Genomic DNA, 26,963 nt, shown 5'->3' on the forward strand with positions numbered 1-26,963 from the left:
CTTATACAAGTATAACTGTATCCACACTAAAGGGTTATACTGTTTTAACTATGTGTAGACAAGCCCATAGATAAAACTTCTGTATTTGTGGAAACTACGTTATGACTTTATGCTATGATACCCATTTGAAATGTTTGGACTTCGAAAATTATTTTTTTTAAAAGTCGTGGTTTAGAATAATATTTGTATGGGGTGGAAATGCAACATTCAACAGTTCTTTTCAGCAAGCTAAAGAGAATCAAAAGAACAATTAGTGCTATATTATTTGTCATTAGAACGCTGTTCCAGGCCAAAACAACCTGCGAGGATTTGAAATGAATTTTTTTAATTAATAAAATTAACTTACCAATTTATTATTTTGTTTTTAAGTCTGCAAAAGCTACAGCTGATAGGAAGTCCATGTCCAAGCCTGGTGGATTTGAGGGAGACTTGCGTGGCCAGTCCTCAGACATTTCAGAGCGGATGTATCCACAAGAAGTGGAACTGGGATCCTCTCAGAGTGATTGTATAATAGCTGGAAATGAATCTGAGGAACTCCTAGCAGCACACATGTCCAGGAAAACCGCTATATCCCAGTTTGAAGGCAAAGCACTAGGCCTTGACAAAGCCATTCTTCATAGTATTGACTGCTGTGGTAAGAACTATATTTGCATAATACTGTCATTAGAGCCCAATCACTTGGTCCAGATTCATATCAAATTCCAACATCTTTCATTACCTTACAGAAACTAGAATTCTCTACTTTAGCTCTGTCGTCTAGAAAATAAAGAATTCATCCATCTAGTCTAGTCATGTCTTCTAGAAAATAAAGTGCTGTACGGTCTCTCATTTCCAGTGCTTTATGAAAGCCCATTTTTGTTAAATATCTTCATGCTTTTAGTAACTAAGAAATGTCTGCTTCTGCAATAACTTTCACTCATCCTAACTACTTTGACTTTTATGCAGTTCTTCATAATCCAAGTTTAGGTAGTATTAGCGATTCATTTATTTTTATTTAAAATTATATATCATATCATTCCAGCATCTGATGATACCAAAAAGAAGATGTATAGTTCTATCCTAGTAGTGGGAGGAGGTCTGATGTTTCATAAAGCTCAGGAATTTCTTCAGCACCGAATTCTCAACAAAATGCCTCCTTCTTTCAGAAGAGTTGTTGAAAATGTAGAAGTCATTACAAGACCTAAGGTATGATGTTAATGAAGCTGAATTAATGAACTATTCATAGACTATTTGGAATCTAAAGGTTTAAAAATCTATTATTTCAGAACTATCACAGTTTAGTTACATTCCTTATGGGAGACCTGAGATCAGATTGTTTTTCAGATCACTATACTATGAGCTACCACTACAGATATATGTATCTGGAGGTAGAATGGTTAGTTATAGTAGCCTTACAATTGATAGATTAGTGCTAATTGCTTCTTTCAGAATAAGAAACATAACCAACAGCTAATAGTTAGTTTTAGGAAAAGGGACTTGGAGTGGCCATGAGAAATACGGTAAAAGATAACTAATCCTGTCTGCTTGTCAGTAACATAAGTTAACATTAGCAAAGAAGGAAGAGTAAGAAATATAAGAGGATGCATAGTATTGTGTGTAAATAATATTTGGCATTAATCAGCTAAATTTCTAAAACAAACTAATTATTCCCTTTTTCATTAGTTTTACTAGCGAGGGTTGATTTTCCTTGTTGACACACTGTAAAATCAGTGACTTCCAAGTTCCTTAATAAATTAAACATGGTGAAAATATTTAGGTTTATCACACAAAAACATTTGGGGAAATTGTTGGCCTGATTTTTCAAAGGTGCTGAGTGAACTTCCATTACATTAAATGGGAGCTGCCCGTATTTAGTACCTCTGAAAATCAGATCCGTAATTTTTGTGCAATCCTTGTTCTTAATTTTAGGATATGGATCCACGCTTGATTGCATGGAAAGGAGGTGCAGTTTTGGCCTGCCTGGATACAACACAGGAGCTATGGATCTATCAGCGAGAATGGCAACGCTTTGGTGTCCGGATGTTACGTGAGAGAGCTGCATTTGTGTGGTAATCTAACAAGATTATAGTGGAACCTCAATTAACTGAATATTACTTTTCAAAATTGTCCTGTTGTCCGAAGAAAGCTCATTTCCCCTGCTTGTGGTTTGAGACTTTTTTTTTTAAATATGCTAGTTTTTGGCTGAGGTTTTTCAGAAGAGCCTGAATTAGGTGCCAAAATCCTATTGAGTCAAAAGGGAAGTCAGTGCCTAAAATGCATGGGCACCTTCAAAAATCCCAAGTTTTTGGCTTTTTACATACAGATTTCTGTGCATATGGGTGCTCCTGCTTTATCCAAATAAATTATAAACAGTTAGGTCACAAGTCAAACTTAGTGTATAAAATACTAAAGTGGCATACAGACAGACATGCATTTGTAAATAAGTAACATTATACTGAATGATTTGGTCTTAACTTTAGAAGCAGTAAGTCTAGTCTAGAAGCTTTTAAAGGAAAATTGCAGTGCCTCTTAATAGGATTGATTTAAAATGTAATGGATATGACTCCTCTTCTTAAACATTTTAAACCATTAAGACCAGAACCCTGTGAAAAAGTGAAATTAAGTACCGTTGAGGAACAAAGTAAGTATCTTAACACAGCTTTTTCCTTCTGTATGATCTTCATGAATTTTATTTAATGCAATGTTACTTCTCACACTTCTTCTATTCTTTAGAAAAGAATCCATGAAGAGTTTTTGTCATATAAATATACAAACTTCTGGTGGTTACAAATACTTTAATTGGACAAGTTTAATGAAAAAAATGGAACAAAATAAATACAAGATATACATATCATCATCCCTGTTAAATGTTTAATAACTACTAAAATGAGTAGCAGCTTACAGCTACTCTTCCTAGTGGTGTGTTTTCTTCCAGAATCAGTGCTAACTTCAAAGAGAGAGACCATTTCTCTATAACAATTGAGCTGTGTTTCACCTATTTTCTTGCATGTTTTCACTGTCAGGAAGACTTGTCAACATCCAAAATCACTGACACAGTTTTTGGCTCCTACCCCCTTAAAATATCCCCAAAACACTGCATCTGAGCCAGCACAACAATGTTCAGTGCTATCACAGTACAGGCAGCAGGAGCTCACCTTTGATAGGTAGCCCTTATTCACACAAGGATGAAGAAGATCATGAAACTGAAATCCTTCTCATTACTGTCCACTGCATTAGATAGGCAAAAAAGCCATACACTAACTGTAAAAAGTTATCAAATGTTATCTGAAGTGACAATTTTGAAATCTCCAGCTCACCCAGTGGTACCACCCTGCTCCTGTTAATCCCACCCCACAACTAGTTGATGGCAACATTCAGCATTATGGGGGAGTATGCCCAGACCATTCCTGCACTGCTAGCGCTTTGTCTGTTGTGGCTTATTCCACCCTGTCTGTTGTAGCAATCTACTCTAGACTATAAATATAAACCTCATAGGGATACTTCCAGCATTTTAGTGACTACCAAAGAGGCATCTACTTTTTTAAAAACAGAAGAAAATTTGTTCTTTTTAAGAGCTAATTTTCCTGTCACTGAAAATTCTCTTGGAAAATGCATTTATGTTAAAACATTGGTGTAATCTTAAACTAAAAGCAGCGAGCTATATCTGTGTGCCATTCCTGTATATTTGTTGCAGGCAGCTGAAGACAGTCTTTTTTTCATCCCAAGGTACTGGAAGCATAACCAACGAATACCCAATCTGGTATCTTTGTCTGTCCAAGTTAAATATTGTTGCTAGTTTTGCTGTAACAAAAAGGGTCCACAAATCTAACTGTATAAAACAATTATTTATTTTTTTAAAATGTGGTAGCTGAACCGTATTACAGAAAATATACATATTTACAGAGATCATATTTGATTTGATAGACTTCAAATGGGTTCTGTACATTAAACGTTTCATAATTCCACATGGTTATCAGTATCATCAATGGGGCTTGACTTGTACATGTGGCAGATGATTTCATGAACCAAACATGGGTATTAATGGCCTATCCAGTTGTTTCCTTCTTGCGGTCAGGTGGGAAACAAGTGTTGCTTCTTAAATATACTTAAGTTCCTTAGCATTTGAGCGTCAGGAACTCCAGGAAGAGAACTGCTATAACCATTACAGAGATGTATTAAGTCCTTTATTTACACTACAAAACTTATTCAGACACAAATTTATCGTATAGAAGTATAATAATCTTTCATAGCATTAACAGTCCAGAGGAGGACATTAAATTTTAGTCCAATTAAATCCAGTAAGTAGATAAAGGGAAAACCCGCTACCATATGCACAAGATAAATTTAAATAATCTTATGAAACATAGAAAATTGTAATTTTTCTCCTCTCATCAGAAAGTAATTCAAGATATTTTCCCCTCATGTTTTTAATTTACCTATTTTTCTCCTTTTTTAGACTGTTTTAAACATAAGACCAAATCATGCCCCAAAGTCTATAGGACCATTAATTTTTAAAAAATTTGTTTTGTTTTCCAAATACAATATAGTAACAATGACAATTCCATGTCAAACTGACCATACCTAGCTTTTCATTCTATACTCTTTTCCTTAATTTTAAAAACTAGCTTTACAATTAAATGACTAGCTTTAAATATTTCTTCCTAATTTACATAAAGGAGTTTACAATACACTGATGAATGGGTAGTTACCTCTCCTATGTAGACTTTTATAGCTTCGGTTTCTCTTTACTTTCAGCCTCTTAATTGCAGGATCAGGGCAAAAATCAGTTAAGCATGTTTTATCCAGAATTAATTTCACCCAAGCAAACTCATTTTAAATCCATCAAGTGCCTTACAAAATCATATTCTTCTGCTGCTGAGATCTTGTCTATTGTATTCCTCAGTTTGTATACATTTGTTGCTAGGTCTCCAGCCACAAACTAATTTTGTATTTGTGCCATGGGCCTGCCTATGTGAACTAGAAAGATCTCTACGAAAGATGTCAATGTCCTTCATGAGACAATATTTTGGACAGGTGTTCAGAGCACTTGGGAGAGTGTCTTCTGAATTTATTTCATTGAAAGAAACCACCATGTATTTGTGCAGAGAAGACATATTTTTCATATCGCTGCAGAAGAGGTTAAATGCAAGAGTGAACATACACTCAGAGTTATCTTTGTGGCTGTCTATGCTTTTGTAGCAAACACTATCACATTCAGTAATGATGTAGCTTGAACTGAGGAAAATTATCTTATCTGCAGTTTCTTTCTGAATAGCAAGCCATTGTACTGGGCCTTGTTCAGCAATTCTCCTTCTCTGCCACATATCGATAATAACGTCGCTTTGACAGTGCTTGTGCAGAAATTCAGCAAAAGCCAGGACAGTATGCTGAAAACACACTTCTTTTGGATATATAACCAGTACTTTAACAGGTTGTTGTAGCTCTGCATGATGGAAGAACATTTTCTTTGTATCTGTTAATAAAAAAAATATATACTATATTGAATTTAAACATTTTTAGCAGCAAATAAAATCAACATTTGAATGACTTCCTAAACTAGGTATGGAGGAGTTATGCACTTGTAAAAAAAAGATTTATTCCAGAAGGTTCATTTTTAAAAGATTAGATTATGCAAGTCAATCACTAAATCAACCCTCATTTTGACTCCAAACCCTGTCTACTAGGAAACTGCTGACACTGGTTGGCAAATAAGTCAATGTGTCCCCATGAACCAATGCTGAAAGTAGATTGACAAAACTAGTTTTGTCAGGTGTTTACTAGTACAAGACAATACACGTTCCATTGTGTCTCAGTCACCTTTCTGTAACAGTGCTGTAAACAGTTTTGTGCCATTTAATGTAAAGCTGTGTCCTCACTCTGAAAACTGCAATGTTATTTTCAGAATTCAGTGGTACAGAACTATTTTTATGGCTAATGGAGTTTCTCATTTTGAGGATGTGGTTTAAACTTCTCCCTGACAATGGGTGGAGTCTTTATTTCCAATTCATTGCCATGACTTTTAAAGCAAAGGTGAGAGGAAGTGTAATAAAACATAGTGTGCTGAAATAAAGTGCATGCTACCTATACAGTGAGTATCCAAGAGCTAGTTTAGGTATTTGTGAAGTGGTATAATCTCCAGCTAAGACCAAAGATGTTCAGTTTAGTAAGGACTATACCCCCAATTTTGTTTCTCTGTATTTTAGAAGCATAATTCTAGTAGGTGAAGTGTGGGATGGAAACTAGGAGATCTAAGAGGGAAATTAGCTAAAGAAACTCTCAGTATAGCTGAAGCAGGAAGATTACATGAAAATGGGTGGGTTTGCTGAACTTACAGAGAGCTAAGAGGGAGCATTTGAGGAGAACAAGGCCATTGCAGAGACGTTAAATGGTTTCTTTGCTTCATTCTTCACTACAGAGGATGTTGGGGAGATACCTACTCTTTTCAGATAATAAAGATGAGATGCTGTCTAAAACTAAGGGGTTAGAAGGTGCTCAGCAAATTGAGATGAGCAGCAAAAAATTACCAGGACCTGATAAGCAAATAGTTCCGAGTGCAGAATTATGGGGCTAACAAAAAATAGGTACTATATCAGAAGACTGGAGGGTAGTAAAATGTGCCTATTTAAAAAAAAAAGGTTTCAAGACTTATCCTTGGAATTCCAGATTAGTGACCTTTACTTAAATGTGAGGTAAACTGGTTGAAATATTTAGGGTTATAAAATACCTAGATTAATGTGATAGGATAGGGATAAGACAGTCCTGGCTTCTGTACAGAAAAAATTACGGCACGTTAGTAGAATTCTTCATTAAAAAAACCAGTGGATTAAGGAAAGCATCCAGTTGATATAATTTATTTGGACTTCCTAAGAGCTTCTAATAAAGTCCCTCACCAGAGGCAATTAAGGAAAGTAGGTAAGAAGTAAAGAAACTGGTTAAAAATCAAAGCAAAGAGCAGGAATAAATTATCAGTTTTAAACATGGCAAAAAGTTGGGGAATATCAATGTTCCCTAATAGGACTGGTGTTTACTATATTTATTATTCAAGTGGAAAATGATCGGGAGGGTAGGGGACAAAACTTGCAGATGACATTTATTTAGGTTAGTCAAGACTGGCAAAAGCTGTCATGAGTATCAAAGTGAGCTAAAAAAGCTAGGAGAATGGGCAGCACAATAGCTACTGAAAGGCCATGCTGACAATTACAAGGTCATGCCCACTGAAATGAAAAAAATTTAATAGGCATTGTGGGGTACAATTAACTACCACCAAAAGATGGAAGGAAAAAGACTTGGGCGTCCTTGGGACAACTCCACAAAAACCTCAAAAAGAACAGGAGTGTTTATGGCACCTAGTTAGTCTCTAAGGTGCCACAAGTACTCCTGTTCTTTTTGCGGATACAGACTAACACGGCTGCTACTCTGAAACAAAAACCTCAGGCTTCTGTTGTGATATATGACAGTCAATGAAACTGAAAGATGACCTGTAAAACTGGCAAAAGGAAATACTTTTTTAACCCACTGAATTATTAACCTGTTTAATTCATTGACACACGTTACCACTGAGGCAAGAGAGAGCCTAGTAGCATTAAAAAAAGATTATATTTTTATGTTGATGATGAGAACATCTACAGAAAATCAGAGGTATAAAACCCTTGTGTTTCAGGGCATAAACCAAGCCAGCCATTAATCTTGGGGGTTTAGGAAGAAAGTTCCCTTATGTGCAGGTTATTCTATAAGTGAAGTCTCTTGTACTTTCCTCTCAAGCATCTGGTACTAGGCGTTGTCATAGATGAGATACCGAACTGGAGAAATCACTGGTGTGATCCAGTATGGTGGCTTCTCTAAGTTTATCTTAGTTCTATATGGACTTTGCTTGAGGCAGTGCTTCTTATAAATGATGTCATCTGAGACTTTTCTACTTCTGGTTTGCACCTAAAACATAAGTCTTCTCTTCCCACCTTGCCATTCTTTTATCTCCTCTAGAGACATGCATACAAAACAAGTAATGAATCTAGTGAGCCCTAGAATTGGACACAATTTTTTTTAGGTAATTTTTAAACTACTCTTGTTGTTGGTTTTAATATAAATAATTATAGGATTGAACATTTACCCTGAAATTCACATATAAGTGAAGGGCGGGCTAAGAGTTTCATAAATTAGGGTATAGTAATGCTTGCTTGTTGGGATATTTAAAAGATATGATATATAAGTGCACTGCAACACCTTTAATATGAACTGCCTCACTAAAAGGAAACTGAGGCAAAGATCAAAGAACCTTAAAGTACAGCTTTTTCAAAAGAGTGAGTAAAGGTCTTACCACAGTTCCTGAAAAATACTACAGCAGCAATCACACACACAATTACAAATAAAGCAGCAAGGATGAGACACACATATCTTCCAGATGAATCAATTGTGATGGTCCCTAAAAGAGAGAGAACCATAAGTCTTCAATGAGGTGCCTTTTGAATAATTGACTTTAAAGAAAAAAAGGCTTTTGGTTACTTAACAATTGAACTAAGCATTTCCAGGCTGTATACATGAAAGAGAAACTGCACTAAAATATGACTTCCCCACAAAGGTTATGCAGAAATGTTAACACGTGCTGAGGAACTTGAGAAACCCTGTTCTCTACACTGCAGCAGGTGCTATCTTCTTCCCATCCTACTCCCTTAAGTTTCCTTCCATGTGCCTGCAGAAACTGGCAAATACTTCCTCCTCCCAGCAGACTGACATCCCATGTGTCATTCTGACCTCCCTCTGCTGTTTTGTCAGCACTGATAGCTGTTAACTGGCTTTAATTTATATAGTTTAAATATGCAATGTATTTAGCATGAAAACAAACATTTTGGAAGGAGTGCTGTAAGAGGAAGGATAATGAAAGACAAAGTAGACCAAGGACTTCAAAGGGACTGCCAGAGGTACAGTATATGATCCTAGAGTGCTCATCATCTACTTAGCCTCAACGTTAATCCTTCCCATGCTGCCAGATGTTGCCTAGGGTACAAACAAGACTTTCCCATCCTGGGCTATCATGCTGTCTGGCAAAATGGCGATCTTGTGTTTTAATAACTTAACTTTCCTTTTTTTTTTAAATCAAGGATAGGTTGTTGGCCTATTGCTCAACCCCCCAACCTTGTGGACCAGTGGATTGCTGTCCATCTGATCTACTACCCTTTGACCTGTCCAGTTTAGGTGGCCCTACCAGGAGTTAAAACTGCTGCCACCACAGCTCTGAGGGGCATTGGAACACAGAAGCCTTTCTACCACATCAAGCTGCAGTCCCTAGGGAAGGATCGTTAAAGAAGTCTCTGAAATTCAAATTTTTCTTTACCAAAGAGTAACTGCTCTAGACTTGAAAGCGTAAGAGACACACAATGGTAGGTCAGTGGACACAGTAAGAGACAGAACAAGCTATAATTCCTACTTCATCTGTTTTGAATGCTGATAAATACTCAACTAACCATTACTGTGGTTTTGAACACACATTGTTAGGGTTCCTTTGTGCCTTCGACAATCATATTCACATTTAGCAAAATAAGGAATTATCTAAAGAAAAAAGAAAAGTAGAAGAAAAATTCTAATATGCAGACAAATAAATACTTAGTGACAGCTTTATTCCTTCCTGTTTCTTTTATCCTGTTTGGCCCTTTGGTGTCCTATTCTGACTACTGAGTTTCTTAAAGAGACTTTATCGCGTGACAATACAGAAACTTAAAAAGTACTTTCCTTACTAATAACTTATATGACAAAACGAAAGAGTAATTTCCTTTTCACCATTTATTCTGCTGGTTTATCTTGTGCATGACCATACTACTGCAATGCCTAGTTTGCAAACACTAATTGGGAATATTTAAGCAATACATTTGTTAAAATTAAATAGTTTTAGAAAGAGTTCCATTGAACCACCTCTTTTCATTTTCGTAATTTCAATAAAACCTAGATTTGTGGCTCAAACTGCCTGTGTCCATTTAAATGACGCACATTGATAACAGGAATAAAGAGCCCAGTACGTGTGTCTTCTCAGGCTAAAAGGCAAAATATAGTACTAGTATATGCTCTTTATGAAGCTGTACTTAGTAAGAGTCAAGGCTTTTCTGTATTCTCTGGTGGTTCTATAACTGGGAAATGCATCTGAGACTTACCGGAGTTGAGGTCAGAGTAAGGTATATAATTGAAAATAGGCTGCTATACCATCCTATATAAACCTCAATTTGGGTACCAGTAGTTTATATGTGACCACATTTTGGGCCCACACTGAAATTAATGGGAAAACGCCTATTGATTTCTATGGTACAGCTTATTATCCTACAACTTATTATGAACCAGACCATTGTGTATACAGAACAAGAATACGTGATCCCAACCTTAAATGGACCAATTTAGAATACAGTCATTTGTAGATGTTTTTAAGAATAAATATAAACTCCAGATAATACATTTCCCAGCTTATCTGCTTAACTGCTCTGTGCAGTGAAGCAATTTTAAGGAAATAGAAACCACAGGATTATAGATTCATCTGTTTTTCTTAGTTGTTCGCACATATATCCCCAAAAGGCAAGAATCTGAAAACAGTTCTGTGAGTGTGGATCTGAAAAACACCCCAGTAATACCAAGACCTCAGTGTAAATATATTAAACACGTTTGTCTTAAGCGTTGTAGCACAGGAGATTTATACTGTGCAATTTATTTAATCACTATTAGTAGAAACAAAACTTATGTCCAGTAATCCATGTCCATTCACTTAATGCAGTACAAAGGTGAACTCGAAATCAAGAGCTACATGGTATTGCACACAGGTTTACTAGACATTAGTCAGAAACAATGTAGTATTTGCATACAATTCATTCATTTTAAAGAAGCTACTTTTCCCATTGCAAATTCAATCAAAATTGAACTTTACCTGTACAGAAATATTGTTGCTTTGATCACTCACTGGTATTCTAACAGAAGTTCTAGTTTCATTGATCTAATGCAGATAGAAACCAACAAGAAAAAAAAAGTTGAAGCAAATGTGTTACACAAAGGAATAATTTAAAAATAATACATAATAAGGGGAAATATATTTAAAATATTGATCAGATTTGTTGACACTATTAAATATAATATACATTTGTTGTTTTAAGTGATGATTATATCATTTTTAAATCTGACCTCTTTGCTAGGTAAGAAAAAATTTCAGAATATCTCAGCACGTAACCTTCATTAAGAATAAGTTTGAGTTTAGGTAAAGCTTATTTAAACTAGTACCGTAATACCATTTTACAGTCTATTATTACACCTTCCCTGTAGAACACTCCCAATTTGAAAATGTTACAAATCGAAGCATTTTTAAAATCTGAAAGATAAATGGGTAAACCACGAGGTAGCACCATGGAGAGTAAAATGTTTGAATCATAGAACCATAGAAGATTAGGGTTGGAAGAGACCTCAGGACATCATCTAGTCCAACACCCTGCTCAAAGCAGGACCAACCCCAACTAAATCATCCCAGCCATGGCTTTGTCAAGCCAGGCCTTAAAAACCTCTAAGGATGGAGATTCCACCACCTCCCTAGGTAACCCATTCCAGTGCTTCACCACCCTCCTAGTGAAATAGTTTTTTCCTAATATCCAACTTAGACCTCCAGCACTTCAATTTGAAACCACTGCTGCTTCTTCTGTCATCTGCCACCACTGAGAACAGCCTAGCTCCATCCTCTTTGGAACCCCCCTTCAGGTGGTTGAAGGCTGCTACCAAATCCCCCCTCACTCTTCTCTTCTGTAGACTAAATAATTCCAATTCCCTCAGCCTCGCCTCATAAATCATGTGCCCCAGCCCCCTAATCATTTTCATTGCCCTCTGCTGGACTCTCTCCAATTTGTCCACATCCTTTCTGTAGTGGGGGGCCCAAAACTGGATGCAGTACTCCAGATGTGGCTTCACCAGTGTCAAATAGAGGGAAATAATCACTTCCCTCGATCTGCTGGCAATGCTCCTACTAATGCAGTCTAATATGCCGTTAGCCTTCTTGGCAACAAGGGCACACTGCTGACTCCTATCCAGCTTCTCATCCACTGTAATCCTCAGGTCCTTTTCTGCAGAACTGCCACTTAGCCAGTCGGTCCCCAGCCTGTAGCGGTGCATGGGATTCTTCGTTCCAAGAATTGTTGAACCTCATCAGATTTCTTTTGGCCCAAGCCTCCAATTTGTCTAAGTCACTCTGGACCCTATACCTACCCTCCAGCGTATCTACATCTCCCCACAGCTTAGTGTCATCTGAAAATTTGCTGAGGGTGCAATCCGTCCCATCATCCAGATCATTAATAAAGATGTTGAACAAAACCGGCCCCAGGACCGACCCCTGGGGCACTCCACTTGATACCGGCTGCCAACTAGACATCGATCCATTGATCACTACCCGTTGAGCCTGACAATCTAGCAAGCTTTCTATCCACCTTGTCATCCATTCATCCAATCCATACTTCTTTAACTTACTGACAAGAATACTGTGGGAGACCATATCAAAAGCTTTGCTAAAGTCAAGATATATCACATGCACTGCTTTCCCCATATCCACAGAGCCAGTGGACAGTGTGTGCTGCAGATTATTGACTAGACCTTCCAAATTAGCAGAACTCAAATACTCAGCTCTGGGATTTTACACAGTTCTCTTACCACCTGAAGCACAAAGAAAAACTTGCTGCCTTCTTGGAGAAAAGGAGCATAATTATTGGAGCACAGCTCTTCCTAAAGTTGGCTGTCATTCTCCTAGAACCCAGCACACAGACTTCTCATGGACTGCTGGCCAGTTCCTCTAATTTGTCTGAAAAAAGCATGCCCCCCGCTAACTTGGTAAAATGTGTTGTAATGTAGATTGTGATAAAGGAGAGGAAAAATAAAAGAAATTGGATTTACCATTTTTAGGTATCTAAAAAAGCATGTGTATGTTTTAATGTTAGCTGTTATATGTACAAGAAAAATACCTTTGTCATCAAATCCTTTTCAATAGGTACATCACATTTTTCACACTCATAGAGAAGTATGGTATATTTGGTCCCAAGGCTACTTGTTGTAAAATTCACTTCCACTTCTGCCTCTGTTTTACATGCAGTTATATTTGGATTCCACAGACTTCCTGTGGGTTGTAAAGAATACAGTTTAAAATTCTTAATAACTGCCTACGTGCTGAAAGTTGTTCCCATTTGAATGTAGTGCTCGTAAAAGGTGCCAGACTGACAGCCCAAGAGAGTGGCTGCCTGTTTGGACAGCATGGGCAGTGGGAAAACAATTGCCCCACAGTGGCCTAATTCTAACCAGCGGAGACAACCTTTAGAAGTGAGAAAACAGGCTAAATTCCACACTTGTTGGCCTCTCTGCTGAAGTGCCCTACTGGGGAGAGAGGGGTGTGTGTCTCAGAGTGGCAAGTCAGAAGAGTGGTTGGTCAAAGTAGCTATGTTGCTGCTGAGTTCAGGCACTGATATTTTAAAATGAAAGTGGCAAGCATGTCCCTCATATTTAAGACTCAAACAAATTCACAAAGGCTTTTTAGCCTCCTCCCTACCAGATCCTGTATGGAATTCCTTTGCCTCATCACAGGTGCCTTTTGCAATCTGGGATCTGTCCAGTGGTAACTGGACTAACTCTACCATCTTATAAACACATGCCAAATTAATCTCTCGATCCCACAATATATTAGATTAGGAAGTATGGAAATATCCTCTAATTTAGACTGTGCCTACTGCTACTTTAGGAATGTGCAGGATTCTCAAACTTCTGATTTCAGGGGAATTCAAATTTGGTACCAGAAGCAAGATTCAGATTTAGGTCTCTGCTTCCTATTTAACAGCAGCAGCATTCACTCCATCCTTCATAGCTGGGATTGCGGTTGGCACATGGTCAGATCTGATATCACACACAAGACACCAGATATCAGCATAATGCTATCACATTCTTTATTACAAAGAATGTCCAAAAGGATACAAGGAGGGCTGTTTGTCAAAACTACAGGGGACAAGATAGTTTGATTTCAATATTTACACATTTACATGGGATTTTTTTATTTAATTAGTCTCAAAGGGCAGATAGTCCCTTAAGGGCCTTTTCAAGGTTGGATAAATATAATCTTGTGAAGAGTTATGAGCAGTTTTCTTTCTTATCATTGACTGCATGTATATCCTGGCACTGAAATTGGCCCCAACGTGTTCATCCCCCCTTTTCAGTATTTTAAAGGCTTTATAAGGTAGAAAATAAATATCAAGATTGTCCATATTGCTACATTTGTGAAAATAAATCCAAAGATACATCTATTGCACTTACCCACTTCTATGCAACTTTTGCTGTATTTCATTACATTATCTTTACAACCTGTGGATTTAAATGGATTTTATATATTTTAGCAAATATATTATCTCTTTGCAGCTATATATTTTCATTGAAGCCTATCACGTGCGCATATGAAGTCATTTCTCACCAACAAACTGTAGATATCACAATTAGAGTTATTTGCATTCCTGGGCAGCTCCTATGAAATGAGCTCCACAAGCAGCATTCTCATCTCCTCATTTAGTTCTCCCATTTTGGAAGTGTCACATCCTTCTCCCCTGTCTCAGGCACAAAAATGTGGGCAGCTCTGCTCATGTATGCAGGTAACCACGCTACAGACACATGATTCTCTTCAGATAAAATCTTCTGGTGGCAATTTATGAACCCAAACAAAAAAAACTTGGCCTTTCTGATAGCATTAGAAGCCTCTTCACACGTAATACATGCATCTACCCCCACTAAGAAGGTTGGTCCCCCCACTACAGAAGGGATGTGGACAAATTGGAGAGAGTCCAGCGGAGGACAACGAAAATGGTTAGGGGGCTGGGACACATGACTTACGAGGAGAGGCTGAGGGAACTGGGATTATTTAGTCTGCAGAAGAGAAGAGTGAGGGGGAATTTGATAGCAGCCTTCAACTACCTGAAGAGGGGTGCCAAAGAGGATGAGGCTAAGCTGTTCTCAGTGGTGGCAGATGACAGAACAAGAAGCAATGGTCTCAAGTTGCAGTGGGGAGGTCTAGGTTGGATATTAGGAAAAACCATTTCACTGGGAGGGTGGGAAGCACTGGAATGGGTTACCTAGGGAGGTGGTGGAATCTCTATCCTTAGAGGTTTTTAAGGCCTGGCTTGACAAAGCCCTGGCTGGGATGATTTAGTTGGGGATTGGTCCTGCTTTGAGCAGGGGGTTGGACTAGATGACCTCCTGAGGTCTCTTCCAACCCTTATATTCTATGATATTACCACAGTTAAAAAAAAAAAAAAGGCCCCTGAACTGCTTCCTCTGCTTTTTAATTATCTAATTCCCAGCAGTTAAAAATCTAAACAAGAAAAGACAACACAAGGCCATGCCTGCTTCCAGTGATTTAAAAACAAAGTGAACATAGTGCTTTTTAAAGATGCTAAATTGACAGCCCTGGAAGAGGACAATCCTCTATCTGTCTACAGAACAAGTACAGCACAGGCAGCACCTTAACCCTGGTGTGGGGAGGTCCAAATCTAGATGTGAAGGTAGTGTGGATACCCATATAGCTTCCTGAGTGCCAAGATGGATGCCAGTTGTAGTATCACTTGTGATGGTGCTTGTTGTGGTATGGAAACCTTGTTCACTCGGAACAAATACTCATTTCACAGAGTCACCAAACAAGGATTGGTCACTCAGAATCACCTGAGCCATCTGGCCCCACTTTTTGAACACTTAGCCTATTACCAAGCTGCCTTATAATTTTAGAGAAAGCTTAATATTCTTGATTAGTTTATTAAGAACTAAAAGTGAGAATAAAGTTAGCCACAGGTGTGACATCATAAAAAAAAAAAATCTACAAAGCCAACAGTTTTCTGCTTTAAAAAACTGATTTTACCTGTTACTAGAAGTTAGAGAGAAAAAAAGTAGGGAAGAGAAAGGAGAGCTTGGAAGGAAAAAGTAACTAAGGATGTGTTATCAAAGCTGAATTAATTATCTCTGCATGTTTATTATGCAATCTGTTTAAATATAAAAATACATTTGTTTTTGTTGATTCCTAGCTTTTCAAAACATCCTATACAATAAAGTCTGGAAATAATTTAGTATCATAAATAAGATTTTCATATGAACCAGGTTAAATAGAGACTGGTAAATTACCTGGTGAAGTTAACATGATGGATTTTGATGGAGAATCCTCATATATATTTGCTGGGGGAAGGTTGTAAGCACTGACAGAATAAGACATTTCTGGTTCTACAGGGAATCCAATGTAGTGGAACTGCCACTAAAACAAAACAATTAAAACAGCAGTTTTGAGGGCCAAATTCTTCTTTCAGTTATGCTTGGCAACTTCAGTGAACTCTGTGAGCTGTGCTGGTATAACTGAGAAAAGAATTGTCCTCTCAAATCATTAAATACTGAGAGAGATGTACATTGAAACAGTGAAAAATATAATTTTAAGGTACATAGAATGTCTGAAATACACACTGCTGTGAAACTTGTTTGGTTCTTAAGATCCTGATACCAAAAATCATTCAGAAACTTTTCCAATATCAGTTTATGCCTGGTAGAATAACAAATTTCATTTCCAATCCTATATACTTGGAAAGAACTGTATTCAGAATAACACATCCAAATCCAGCTTTGAAAACCCAGGGTTTCTCTTCATCTTAGTAATAATTAAAAAACAAAAACTAACATTTGAAAGATACCACAAAGCTAATCATCCCTGTCATTTTCATGCATTCACGGGAGCCAGATCAGGCATAGTTGGGGAGGTAGAAGTGCAGAAAGAAGGAGCAATGGCTTCACATCAAGCTGTCCTAGTTCCTCAGTCTTTTAGAAATTCACCACTGGTGTATCATGGGCTTGGGGTTCCACAAGATTGGAGAGGGCAGTTTGGGAGGAGGGCTGCCATCCAGGATACCATCCCCTACCCTCTGATCATGAAATGAAAGATAATACTGAACCAATCTGTATTATCTCATATTGGCTGCCCCTCTGTACTGTGAGCTCTAAAACACAGAGACAGCATGGGAGCAGAACTTATTGGGGAGACATGCTGCCACGGGAAAAGGCGCAGCTAGGTCCTCCACACAGCTTTCCCCTCTGCCAGTGTCTGAAAAAAATGCAGGTTTGTACAGCTAAACCCATTTTACTAAATTTTCTGAAGGAGTCCAATTCACAGCTCATTCTTTACCAGCCCTCTGTGCATTAACTGTGGCACAGAGGAATGATCTGGCCTTAATTTTTAAATGACACCTCCCTACTCTCTCCTCCCTAACAACAACAAATGACAAAATAATCACTTTTTTAAAAATGTTCTTACTCTTCTATTCCCAAGCATGGTTTGACTTTGAAACTTCTCTGTGTAATTGCACCGAACACACTCAAAATGTTCTCTAGTTCCTTTACTCATCACACAGATCTTTGTAGCTGTGAGTTCTTTGATGCTGGCTGGAAGTAAAGAAGAAAAAATGGTATTCATAGATATAAATATTTGCATAGATCTTTGCTGCTCATACATAAAGAAATAAAATAAACCATGTGCAGTATTAAACAGAGAAAACTATAGTGATACAATAGATCCTTGCATAAACTAATGAGAGCAATGATATTTTAAGGTTGTCATGATACTCTTAACCCTCTGGCTCTATTTACAGTATAAACCATGGTCTTAGCTATCACCATGTTTTTGTAATAACTAGTTCATGCCAAACTCATCTGACCAAGTTAAAACAAACTTGACTAAGTTAAGTCCATAACATATCTCTTTTCACAGCTCAGTCATATGTATACAGTACATCTATAACCACAACACTAACTGTTATGTGTAGCAGTGCACTCTGGGAAAATCTTGGCAGCTATCCCAGAGTGCCGTAGCAAGGTTAGAGCATCAGTAGCAATACGTGAGGTAATATGCTCTGGGATGTCCTTTTACCAAAAAGCTGTGAGGAAGGAAAAGTGGCCATACACATGTATTATTAGGTGGGTTCTCCATATACAGCAAAGAAACAATGTTATGAATGTTATGTTTAAAGAAAAACAACTATAAACCAGCATAAGCCATTATGGCTAGGCTGGCATATGATTAGCTGCTGTGCTTACTAACTATTTATTAACTATGTTGTGTGTGTATGATTAGAGCCAACTATGTCACTAACAAGTTACAAACTCAGTTAAAAGTTTGCTGCTGGAATATACCAGCTACATTCACCTCAGTGATGCATACAGCATTGTGAAATCAGTGAATACTTCACCCCCAGCCCCGAAGCTCATTCATGAGATTTTCCCTCTACAAGGTTACAAAAAAGAGAGGTGGGGGTAGAGGGGGCTTAAAATGAAGCCTTAAAATGGAGCCAGTTGAGTTTAAAAAAAACAATCTTTGATAGTGGCACATCAACTCCTACATTGACACTTACCACAACATATGTAGTGTTCTAGTGGTTTGTACTAAAAATGAAAAATGCTTAAAATATTGAGATTTTTTTGAGTACAAAGCAATGTCTGATTTCTAAAACTGTATTTCCATTACATTTGTACTAACATGAGTATCCTTTGATTTGCATGCACATGTATGTGCTAGGAATTGCCATGACAAAGATCACAGTAACGATGATTAAATGTTAGAGCAGTGGTTTTCAAACTTCATTGTACCAAGGCCCTCTTCTGACAACAAAAATTACTACATGACTCCAGACCGGGGGCAGAGTCGGGGTGGAGCATGAGCCCTGCCACCCTGGCTGAAGCCCTTAGGCTTTGGCTTCAGCCCTGGGACCCCAGCAAGTCTAACGCTGGCTCTGGCAACCCCATTAAAATGGGGTTGCGACCCACTTCGGGGTCCCGACCCACAGTTTGAGAACCGCTCTGTCAGAGCAAACTGCACAATCCTCTGAACCCCCTGACTAAATGATTCAGTTACTACTGTTAACAAAAGAAAAAATCATATGTGGAGGATGGGGAGAGTGGGAGGTAGAGAGGAATTGAAAAATGAACAAACAATGACTTTTAAGGTTGTGGTTTGTTGGCTAGAAAGCATGCCTGCAAGAGATTAACTGTAATTCAGGCCCTACGCTACCAGCACTCCCAGCTATCTTTGAGACACCACTGACTTCCTGAGGAAACTACAATCCATCGGTGATCTTCTTGAAAACACCATCCTGGCCACTATGGATGTAGAAGTCCTCTACAGCAACATTCCACACAAAGATGGACTACAAGCCGTCAGGAACAGTATCCCCGATAATGTCACGGCAAACCTGGTGGCTGAACTTTGTGACTTTGTCCTCACCCATAACTATTTCACATTTGGGGACAATGTATACCTTCAAATCAGCGGCACTGCTATGGGTACCCGCATGGCCCCACAGTATGCCAACATTTTTATGGCTGACTTAGAACAACGCTTCCTCAGCTCTCGTCCCCTAATGCCCCTACTCTACTTGTGCTACTTTGATGACATCTTCATCATCTGGACCCATGGAAAAGAAGCCCTTGAGGAATTCCACCATGATTTCAACAATTTCCATCCCACCATCAACCTCAGCCTGGACCACTTCCTGGACACTACGGGGCTAATAAGCGATGGTCACATAAACACCACCCTATACCGGAAACCTACTGACCGCTATGCCTACCTACATGCCTCCAGCTTTTATCCAGACCACACCACACGATCCATTATCTATAGCCAAGCTCTACGATACAACCGCATTTGCTCCAACCCCTCAGACAGAGACAAACACCTACAAGATCTCTATCAGCCGTTCTTACAACTACAATACCCACCTGCTGAAGTGAAGAAACAGATTGACAGAGCCAGAAGAGTACCCAGAAGTTACCTATACAGGACAGGCCCAACAAAGAAAATAACAGAACGCCACTAGCCATCACCGTCAGCCCCCAACTAAAACCTCTCCAATGCTTCATCAAGGATCTACAACCTATCCTGAAGGAGGACCCATCACTCTCACAGATCTTGGGAGACAGGCCAGTCCTTGCTTACAGACAGCCCCCCAACCTGAAGCAAATACTCACCAGCAACCACACACCACACAACAGAACCACTAACCCAGGAACCTATCCTTGCAACAAAGCCCGTTGCCAACTGTGTCCACATATCTATTCAGGGGACACCTTCATAGGGCCTAATCACAGCAGCCACACTATCAGAGGCTCGTTCACCTGCACATCTACCAATGTGATATATGCCATCATATGCCAGCAATGCCCCTCTGCCATGTACATTGGTCAAAGCAGGCAGTCTCTACGTAAAAGAATAAATGGACACAAATCAGACGTCAAGAATTATAACATTCAAAAACCAGTCAGAGAACACTTCAATCTCTTTGGTCACTTGATTACAGACCTAAAAGTGGCAATTCTTCAACAAAAAAAACTTCAGAAACAGACTCCAACAAGATAGTGCTGAATTGGAATTAAATTTGCAAACTGGACACAATTAACTTAGGCTTGAATAAAGACTGGGAGTGGATGGGTCATTACATAAAGTAAAACTATTTCGCTATGCTTATTCCGGCCCCCACCCCCACGGTTATTCACACCTTCTTGTCAACTGTTGGAAATGGCCCACCTTGATTATCACTACAAAAGGTTCCCCCCCCCCGTTCTCCTGCTGGTACTAGTTCACCTTACCTGATCACTCTCGTTACAGTGTGGATGGTAACACCCATTGTTTCATGTTCTCTGTGTATATAAATCTCCCCACTGTATTTTCCACTGCATGCATCCGATGACGTGAGCTGTAGCTCACAAAAGCTTATGCTCAAATAAATTTGTTAGTGTCTAAGGTGCCACAAGTCCTCCTTTTCTTTTTGCGGACACAGACTAACATGGCTACTACTCTGAAACATATAATTGATAGTTGATGGTCTCAATCCACTTCCCATTTGACAAGTGTCCCACATGAGAAAACTCACCAGCACAGTCGTCAACAACTGACACCATGGTTAGTAGTTTCTATGGAGAAGCCAAGTGTCAAATGGGCCATGCAGACAGACTTGCTCTTAAAAGTATTTCCTTCCATTCAAGACAGAGAAAAGATTGCAGGGCAGCATAAAGAAGCTTTCACTGCCACTATTCCTGTTGTGTGCTTGGAGGATATTGGTGTTCAGGGCTGTTAATGCAACATGCTTCACAAGCACTAAATTCAAAAGGAAATGTTATATTGTATAGTCTTATGTACTTGGATGTCACACCTACCATCCATGCTGAGGCTCCAGCTGATATTTATAAGATATGACCTGAAGTGTGTCTCCACTTCTGTTTCAATTAACTGGGCAGTGAGATTATGAAGATCTGCCGGTGTTAGATTGTGCCACTTTCTCAACTCATGAGCAGGACCTTGCAAAGAAGAGTAGACATGAGTTAAAAGTAGAGCAGCTACCTAGTATTTAAACACATTCCATTTTGTCAATCAGTCTGTGAATTCTACTGGTATTTTTCACCTACTTATGAAAATAATCACTTTTTGTGTCTCAGAAACAAGAATTTACCATTAGGAAAACCACTCCTCTCCCATGCACCCAGCAGATTCTGTTTCTGACACTAACAGTTCATTTCAAAAACTCTGATTGTTTGTTCTTATGTAACTAAATGATACATTCTTTTCATGTGCTGAGAAACTTCAAATCAGATATATCTTATAAAGTCAGTCTGAGCATAAGTTTGGAAATCATGTACATTGACGACATTTGCAGTGTCTTTCCTGTATTAATAAGCACATTTAACCGCATTTAATGTAAACCAGGGGTTTTTTTTTACCAAGAAATAGAGCAATATCTAAAATATGGAGGTGGGAGGGGGGGAATGTCCTCCCAATGCCATCAACACAAATGAGATATCTCCAGGCTCTAAACTAGTACTGCTCCTGAGACAGTATTGTGAGCTGGGACAATGTAGCTGTACTCAGGGTCTCCTGTAAGAGATCAGAAATTCTGCAATGAATGAATAAAGATACAGAACTACCTTCTCTACTGTGGTAGTGACTGAAACCACCCATACTATGTCAGTGTACCTGGCCAACAGTAAAGTGGGAGACAGTTTGGAAGGGAGTCAAGTACTTGATAGAGACTGAGAAAAGAGATGGAGAAAATCTATCCAACTGGAAACTGTCTCTTATCAGAGAGAGAAAGCTTTTAAAAAAAGAAAAGTCAACGCTAATAGCAAAGTGGCAGGAGCAAGGCTCACCTTATCAGGCAGCGTGCCGTAGGGATGTCACATTTGTATAATTTTTGGTGGTGCCCAAGCAGAACCATCCTGTCCATATGACGGACTGGGGCAACTGCCCTGGGCCCCACGCTTTGGGTGGCCCCGTGCTTCAGGGGAACACCAGGCCCCCTGCTAGCCCCCCAGGCCGCCCTGGACCCCGCACCTCCATGAAGCACGGGGCAGGGGTAGACACCACTGTGTTGCATGACGGACACTTGACAAGATTACCGGACTTAGTGATTTTTTTGGGGGGTGGGGGTTATTATGTCATTCAGTCATTCAACCCGTAAAAAAAGCACAGAATTTTCCACACTGAAAAAAAAAACCCAGTAACCTAGCTAATAATAAATAGTAATAAATAAATAATAATAATAATAAATTAAACTCACATAATTAATTAAAAATGTGTGTATATTGAATATGAGATTATTACATGAGAAATGAAAATGAGCTTGCTTTGGGATTTTACAAGGCACTTATATCATTTAAATACATTTGGTACCCTCGTAATGATAACACTTCTTGCAAATCACATAAATAAGGAACCCATGGTCCCCTTCCCTCACCCCATTGCAAAGGCACAGGGGTTATTGCTGGCTGCCCTAGGGTTGCAGAAAACCCTATGGGCAAAACATATGGAAAGAAGGGGATCAATTTATACAGAGGGCTGAAGGGGGACTCCCATTGTGCATTAATTAACACTTAATAAATAAATACATTACAGAGATAAGAACCTGTAATGATAGACTTTACTTCATGAGAAGCTCCAGAGAAAGCAATGGTAGGGTGAATCCTAGGGAGACCAAAGGGGCTGGTAGAGGGAGCAGACAGAAAACAAGGGTAGAAACAGAGTTGCTGCAGGATTGACCCAATCTTGTGCCTCTCCCCTGTGGGTGAAAATACTGATCACGATCGCTATAGGAGGGAACAATAGAATAGAATACCCAGAAGAATGAATGACTTGAGGACAATTTCCTGAAGGGACCCTTACCCTTCCAGGGATTTTCTAGCTCCAACAACATTTACATTTCTATATAGGGTAGTTTGGCACACAGAAATAAAAATCTGCACCTCTTCAATGTGTTTTTGGGCCAATGGAAAAACCAGGTACAATAAATGACTTTGAAAATTGCCTATGAAACTGAGTTAACAAAATAAATGAGCTTATGAACAACCAGAAAATATACTTCTCAAGTGAAAAACTATAAATGGACTTCTTTGTAAAGAATTTGTAAGTTTCCTTACACGAAAAGCCACAAACTGCCTGGAAAGGACAATTAGATTGAATTACTTAGATTCATAGATATTTAGGTCAGAAGGGACCACTTGCTTCTGTGAAATTAAATACCCAGAGAATTGCTGTGCCTGTGATGATGACTGGGGCTTGCTCATCTGTGGCTCCCCGTCCCCCTACTGTGGAGACACGGTTAGGCAGGCTGCCTCAGGTGCAGCTCCCATTAGCCATGGTGGCCAACGGGTTGGGAGCCTCCCGGCCAATGAGTTTGGGAGGGGAAGACTGTAGTGAGCAGGGGAGGCAGGGGGGAGGCTCTCTGGAGAGGGAGTGATGGGGGCACAGGGGCAGGTGGGGGAGTCTTTCGGGGGGGGCAAAGGGTTGTGTGGGTCTCTGTGGGGTGGGAGGGAGTGATGGACGGAGCCAGCTGCAGCCTGGGTCTGCTCTGCGGCCGGGGGAGGGTTGCTATAGCCCCCCCAGGAAGCCACCTCAGTACTTAATGCCAGCCCCTGGGTGCCCATCACTGCTCCACCCCCCCCCCCCCCATCTGTCTGTCCCCACAGCTGTGTGTGCCTGTCCCTTTCTGGGCTGGGAGCTGGCTCAGCGACTCTCCGCAGCACGCAGGGATGTGGGGGAGGGAGGGTGGGTGGCTGTCCCCGGGGTGAGAGTGCCTCCCGTTGCCAAGCCAGGGTGCGGGGCCTCCTAAAGCACGGGGCCTGGGGCCCAAACATTGGTGGAGCCGGGCCCACCTTCATGAATATTGATGGTGCAGGGGCACCACGCCCATATTACTTGCTGCCTAAACCTGAATAATCACAGATTAGCTATTTTTAATTAGGTACCTCTTTTAACAGTGTAAAGAGATCCATTTTATTTATACATACCAGTTTCAAAGCCACAGTTAATAGACTGTAAGAAAGAAAACAGCATTAAAATAAAACAAACTAAAAGCAGACAGATCTACTCTAAAGATAGAAATTCCCTATACTTTTAACATATTAAAATCCCAACTTTAAAGAGACAGCATTAACTTGAAACAAAATCAAACTTCTCCCTGAAAATTATGTACATACTATAGTTAAAAGCACTGTCTAAAATTTCTAACACTGAAATAAATTAGAGAATAAAATTATTGCTCTTTTTAAAACATAGGTTGCTGTACTTTAAATAAAAATATCCTGCCATAAGTATAATCAGGTGAACAGTTTCCCTTGAAGGCTGGTCAACTTCTCCTTGCTGCAAAGACTCAAACATCAACAGAGGAGAAGAAAAATCCATATATGATATTTAAAGATTAATTTTTTAAAATTCATGACATACTATGTAATGTATGGTTTCAGAGCAGCAGCCGTGTTAGTCTGTATTCGCAAGAAGAAAAGGAGTACTTGTGGCACCTTAGAGACTAACCAATTTATTTGAGCATAAGCTTTCATGAGCTACAGCTCACTTCATCGGATGCATTCAGTGGAAAATACAGTGGGGAGATTTATATACACAGAGAACATGAAACAATGGGTGTTACCATACACACTGTATGTATTTCCCTCAGAAAATGACAGAAGTGCACCTTTAGGTCGTTGTTTCAATCATTTCTACAAGATTCTAACTCTATAAATATGCTGCTCTGTGTTTGCTAGTTTGCAGAATGAGGATGGACTGATGTAAAAAGTAACATAGCCTTCTTACTTTTTTTCTTTTTCATTCTGCATTTTACATGTCCTTTTCATAGCAAAGTTGTAGTGCACAATGACATTTTGTGACTAATGACACTTGGACATGACAGACTATCTTCCAGTTTAACAGCACGGACCCAGAAGAGAAGAACCTAAGACTGTGAAATGTTGCCTGCTAGCAAAATGTTTTCACTTCACATTGACACCTTTTAACATGGGGTTGAATGGCATCTAAGCACTGTGCAATAGAGCATCAGAGTCCAAATGAAAACACAACCAACCCATATAAAGCCAGCCAGAACCAAAGAACCTGCCACCTATTTATCTAGGAGAATTTAGGGGATGGTGAGGCCTAAAATTATCTGGAGCCACGTTTCTGAGGTACTGTTGTGCCTGGATGTCTAGGGATTTTGGTGCAATAGGAGCAGCTATTGTAAAAAAAGATATTGGAAGGGATATAAATCCTCATGCTTTGGAGTTTAAACCAATCTCTATGAGGCTGTGGGTTAGGATGAGACCTTCATAGTAAGTATATTATCCAACATCTGCCTACTGCTAGGTTTCTTTCACCTGACTGAAACGTCTGATGCTGGCCATTTTTGGAGATAGGATACTGGTTTTTTGGGGGAGGAACGACTTGACAGTCAGAAGTTACTGAGCAGGAGCACAGCCTGCTCTCATGCCTGTCATACACATATTATACCCTCTCTTTGATAATTCTGCCTCCTCTACCTTCCTTATGACTATCAACAAAAAACAAAAACGAGGAGTACTTGTGTCACCTTAGAGACTAACAAATTTATTTGGACATAAGCTTTCATGGGCTTATGCCCAAATAAATTTGTTAGTCTCTAAGATGCCACAAATACTCCTCGAGGTTTTTTTTTGCTGAAACGGACTAACACCGCTACCACTCTGAAACCTATCAACAGGCATTCTTGGGAAAGCAAATGACAACTCCCTCACTAACCCCCATTAATTTAGGGAAACAAATAAACTGACTAATAGGGGCTGGAAGCAGACTCTGCAGATTTAAAGCAGTGTTCCACTCAAAACAGGGAGGACGGTTACATAGCTGTCACCACCCTCTGAGACATCCATCCCTTTCTAGTGCACAAAGAATCAGCCACCTTTTGCACAGATTGGAGTGAAAACCTCTTCAACTCCATTTGATGGGAATGGGTAGAAGCAGAAGAGGGGTGGGTTATCCTCCCTCCTTGTATCTTACCAGCCAGCCTTGTCCCCAGGAACCACAGCTACTCAGCACCAAGCTCAGCAGGACACTGGCTGCTAGAGTCATCTCCACTTGCATCTTGGCTGAGATTCCCCTCTGCTCTTCCTGGGACTCTACTCACTACAAATCACTGAAAGCCTAAGCTCGGTATCAAGGGTGTAGAGGCCCCTCCACCTCCCTCACAGCCAATGTATTACTCAAAGCCTTTCCCCTCCCACTCCCCCAGATTTGGCCTGTCAGCGAGTCTGAAAACACCGCAATACAAACCAACCCCTAAAGAGCTTTGGCTCAAAGCCAATACATAAACAGAAGAAGAAATACACTCACTGTAACTTAGAGAAGTCACTTTTACAACACACAAGGAGTAGCAAAAACAAGGCTCAGAGTAAAACCTGACATCCCCTTCCTGGAATCTTTCCTCTGTGCCTAGCTAAGCTGCAAGATCCCTCCCATTCTGGGGAAGCCTATACAATAGCTGAGGTCATGTAATTAATAAAACAGAATATCTTGCTTATTTTCAGCTTTAACTCTTTGCATGCCTCGTTTTCTGGATTTTAGAGCTGCTCACCATGGACAGCAGTGAAGTGGAGTGCTCAGCAACAAACAGTGATCAAGTCCTCGGACTGAATCCATCCCT

The 26,963-nt window shown here is 39.5% G+C and overlaps 2 protein-coding genes across 4 annotated transcripts in view; one reads left to right on the forward strand and one right to left on the reverse strand.

Moving 5' to 3' along the window:
• ACTR8 (actin related protein 8) overlaps positions 1-9,595 on the forward strand; it is a 23,761-nt gene extending 14,166 nt beyond the window's left edge. Inside the window, exons 11-14 of one of the 3 annotated variants that reach the window (XM_077822400.1) lie at positions 370-634; positions 1,022-1,185; positions 1,909-2,048; positions 9,075-9,192. In XM_077822400.1, coding sequence (XP_077678526.1) covers positions 370-634; positions 1,022-1,185; positions 1,909-2,048; positions 9,075-9,168 — 663 coding nt within the window. In that variant the 3' untranslated portion in view covers positions 9,169-9,192. Of the gene's footprint in view, positions 1-369; positions 635-1,021; positions 1,186-1,908; positions 3,945-9,074 lie in introns of those variants that run through there. The other 2 variants (XM_077822401.1, XM_077822402.1) reach the window with 2 other exon arrangements.
• Positions 4,148-26,392, reverse strand: IL17RB (interleukin 17 receptor B). Its single transcript, XM_077822407.1, has 11 exons — positions 26,321-26,392; positions 24,304-24,328; positions 21,181-21,321; positions 17,288-17,415; positions 16,117-16,243; positions 14,272-14,319; positions 12,939-13,090; positions 10,877-10,942; positions 9,438-9,522; positions 8,294-8,398; positions 4,148-5,452 (listed from the first exon to the last, which is right to left on the reverse strand). The coding sequence occupies exons 1-11, from the start codon at positions 26,390-26,392 to the stop codon at positions 4,839-4,841; spliced, it is 1,563 nt and encodes a 520-aa protein (XP_077678533.1). The 3' UTR covers positions 4,148-4,838.
• Between the last annotated feature and the right edge of the window lie 571 nt (positions 26,393-26,963).

This window comes from Eretmochelys imbricata, chromosome 7, assembly GCF_965152235.1.
Source record: "Eretmochelys imbricata isolate rEreImb1 chromosome 7, rEreImb1.hap1, whole genome shotgun sequence".
NCBI classification, from domain to species: Eukaryota; Metazoa; Chordata; order Testudines; family Cheloniidae; genus Eretmochelys; species Eretmochelys imbricata.

What these genes read in the sequence shown, in the direction of transcription:
- IL17RB (XM_077822407.1), bottom strand. Translation starts at nt 26,392, where the DNA reads ATGACTCTAGCAGCCAGTGTCCTGCTGAGCTTGGTGCTGAGTAGCTGT. An exon ending in CCATGCTTGGGAATAGAAGA is followed by an intron (nt 16,244 to 17,287) that starts GTAAGAACATTT and finishes GTTTTGTTTTAG; the next exon opens with TGGCAGTTCCACTACATTGG. An exon ending in GCAACAATATTTCTGTACAG is followed by an intron (nt 9,523 to 10,876) that starts GTAAAGTTCAAT and finishes TTTTTTCTTTAG; the next exon opens with ATAATTCCTTATTTTGCTAA.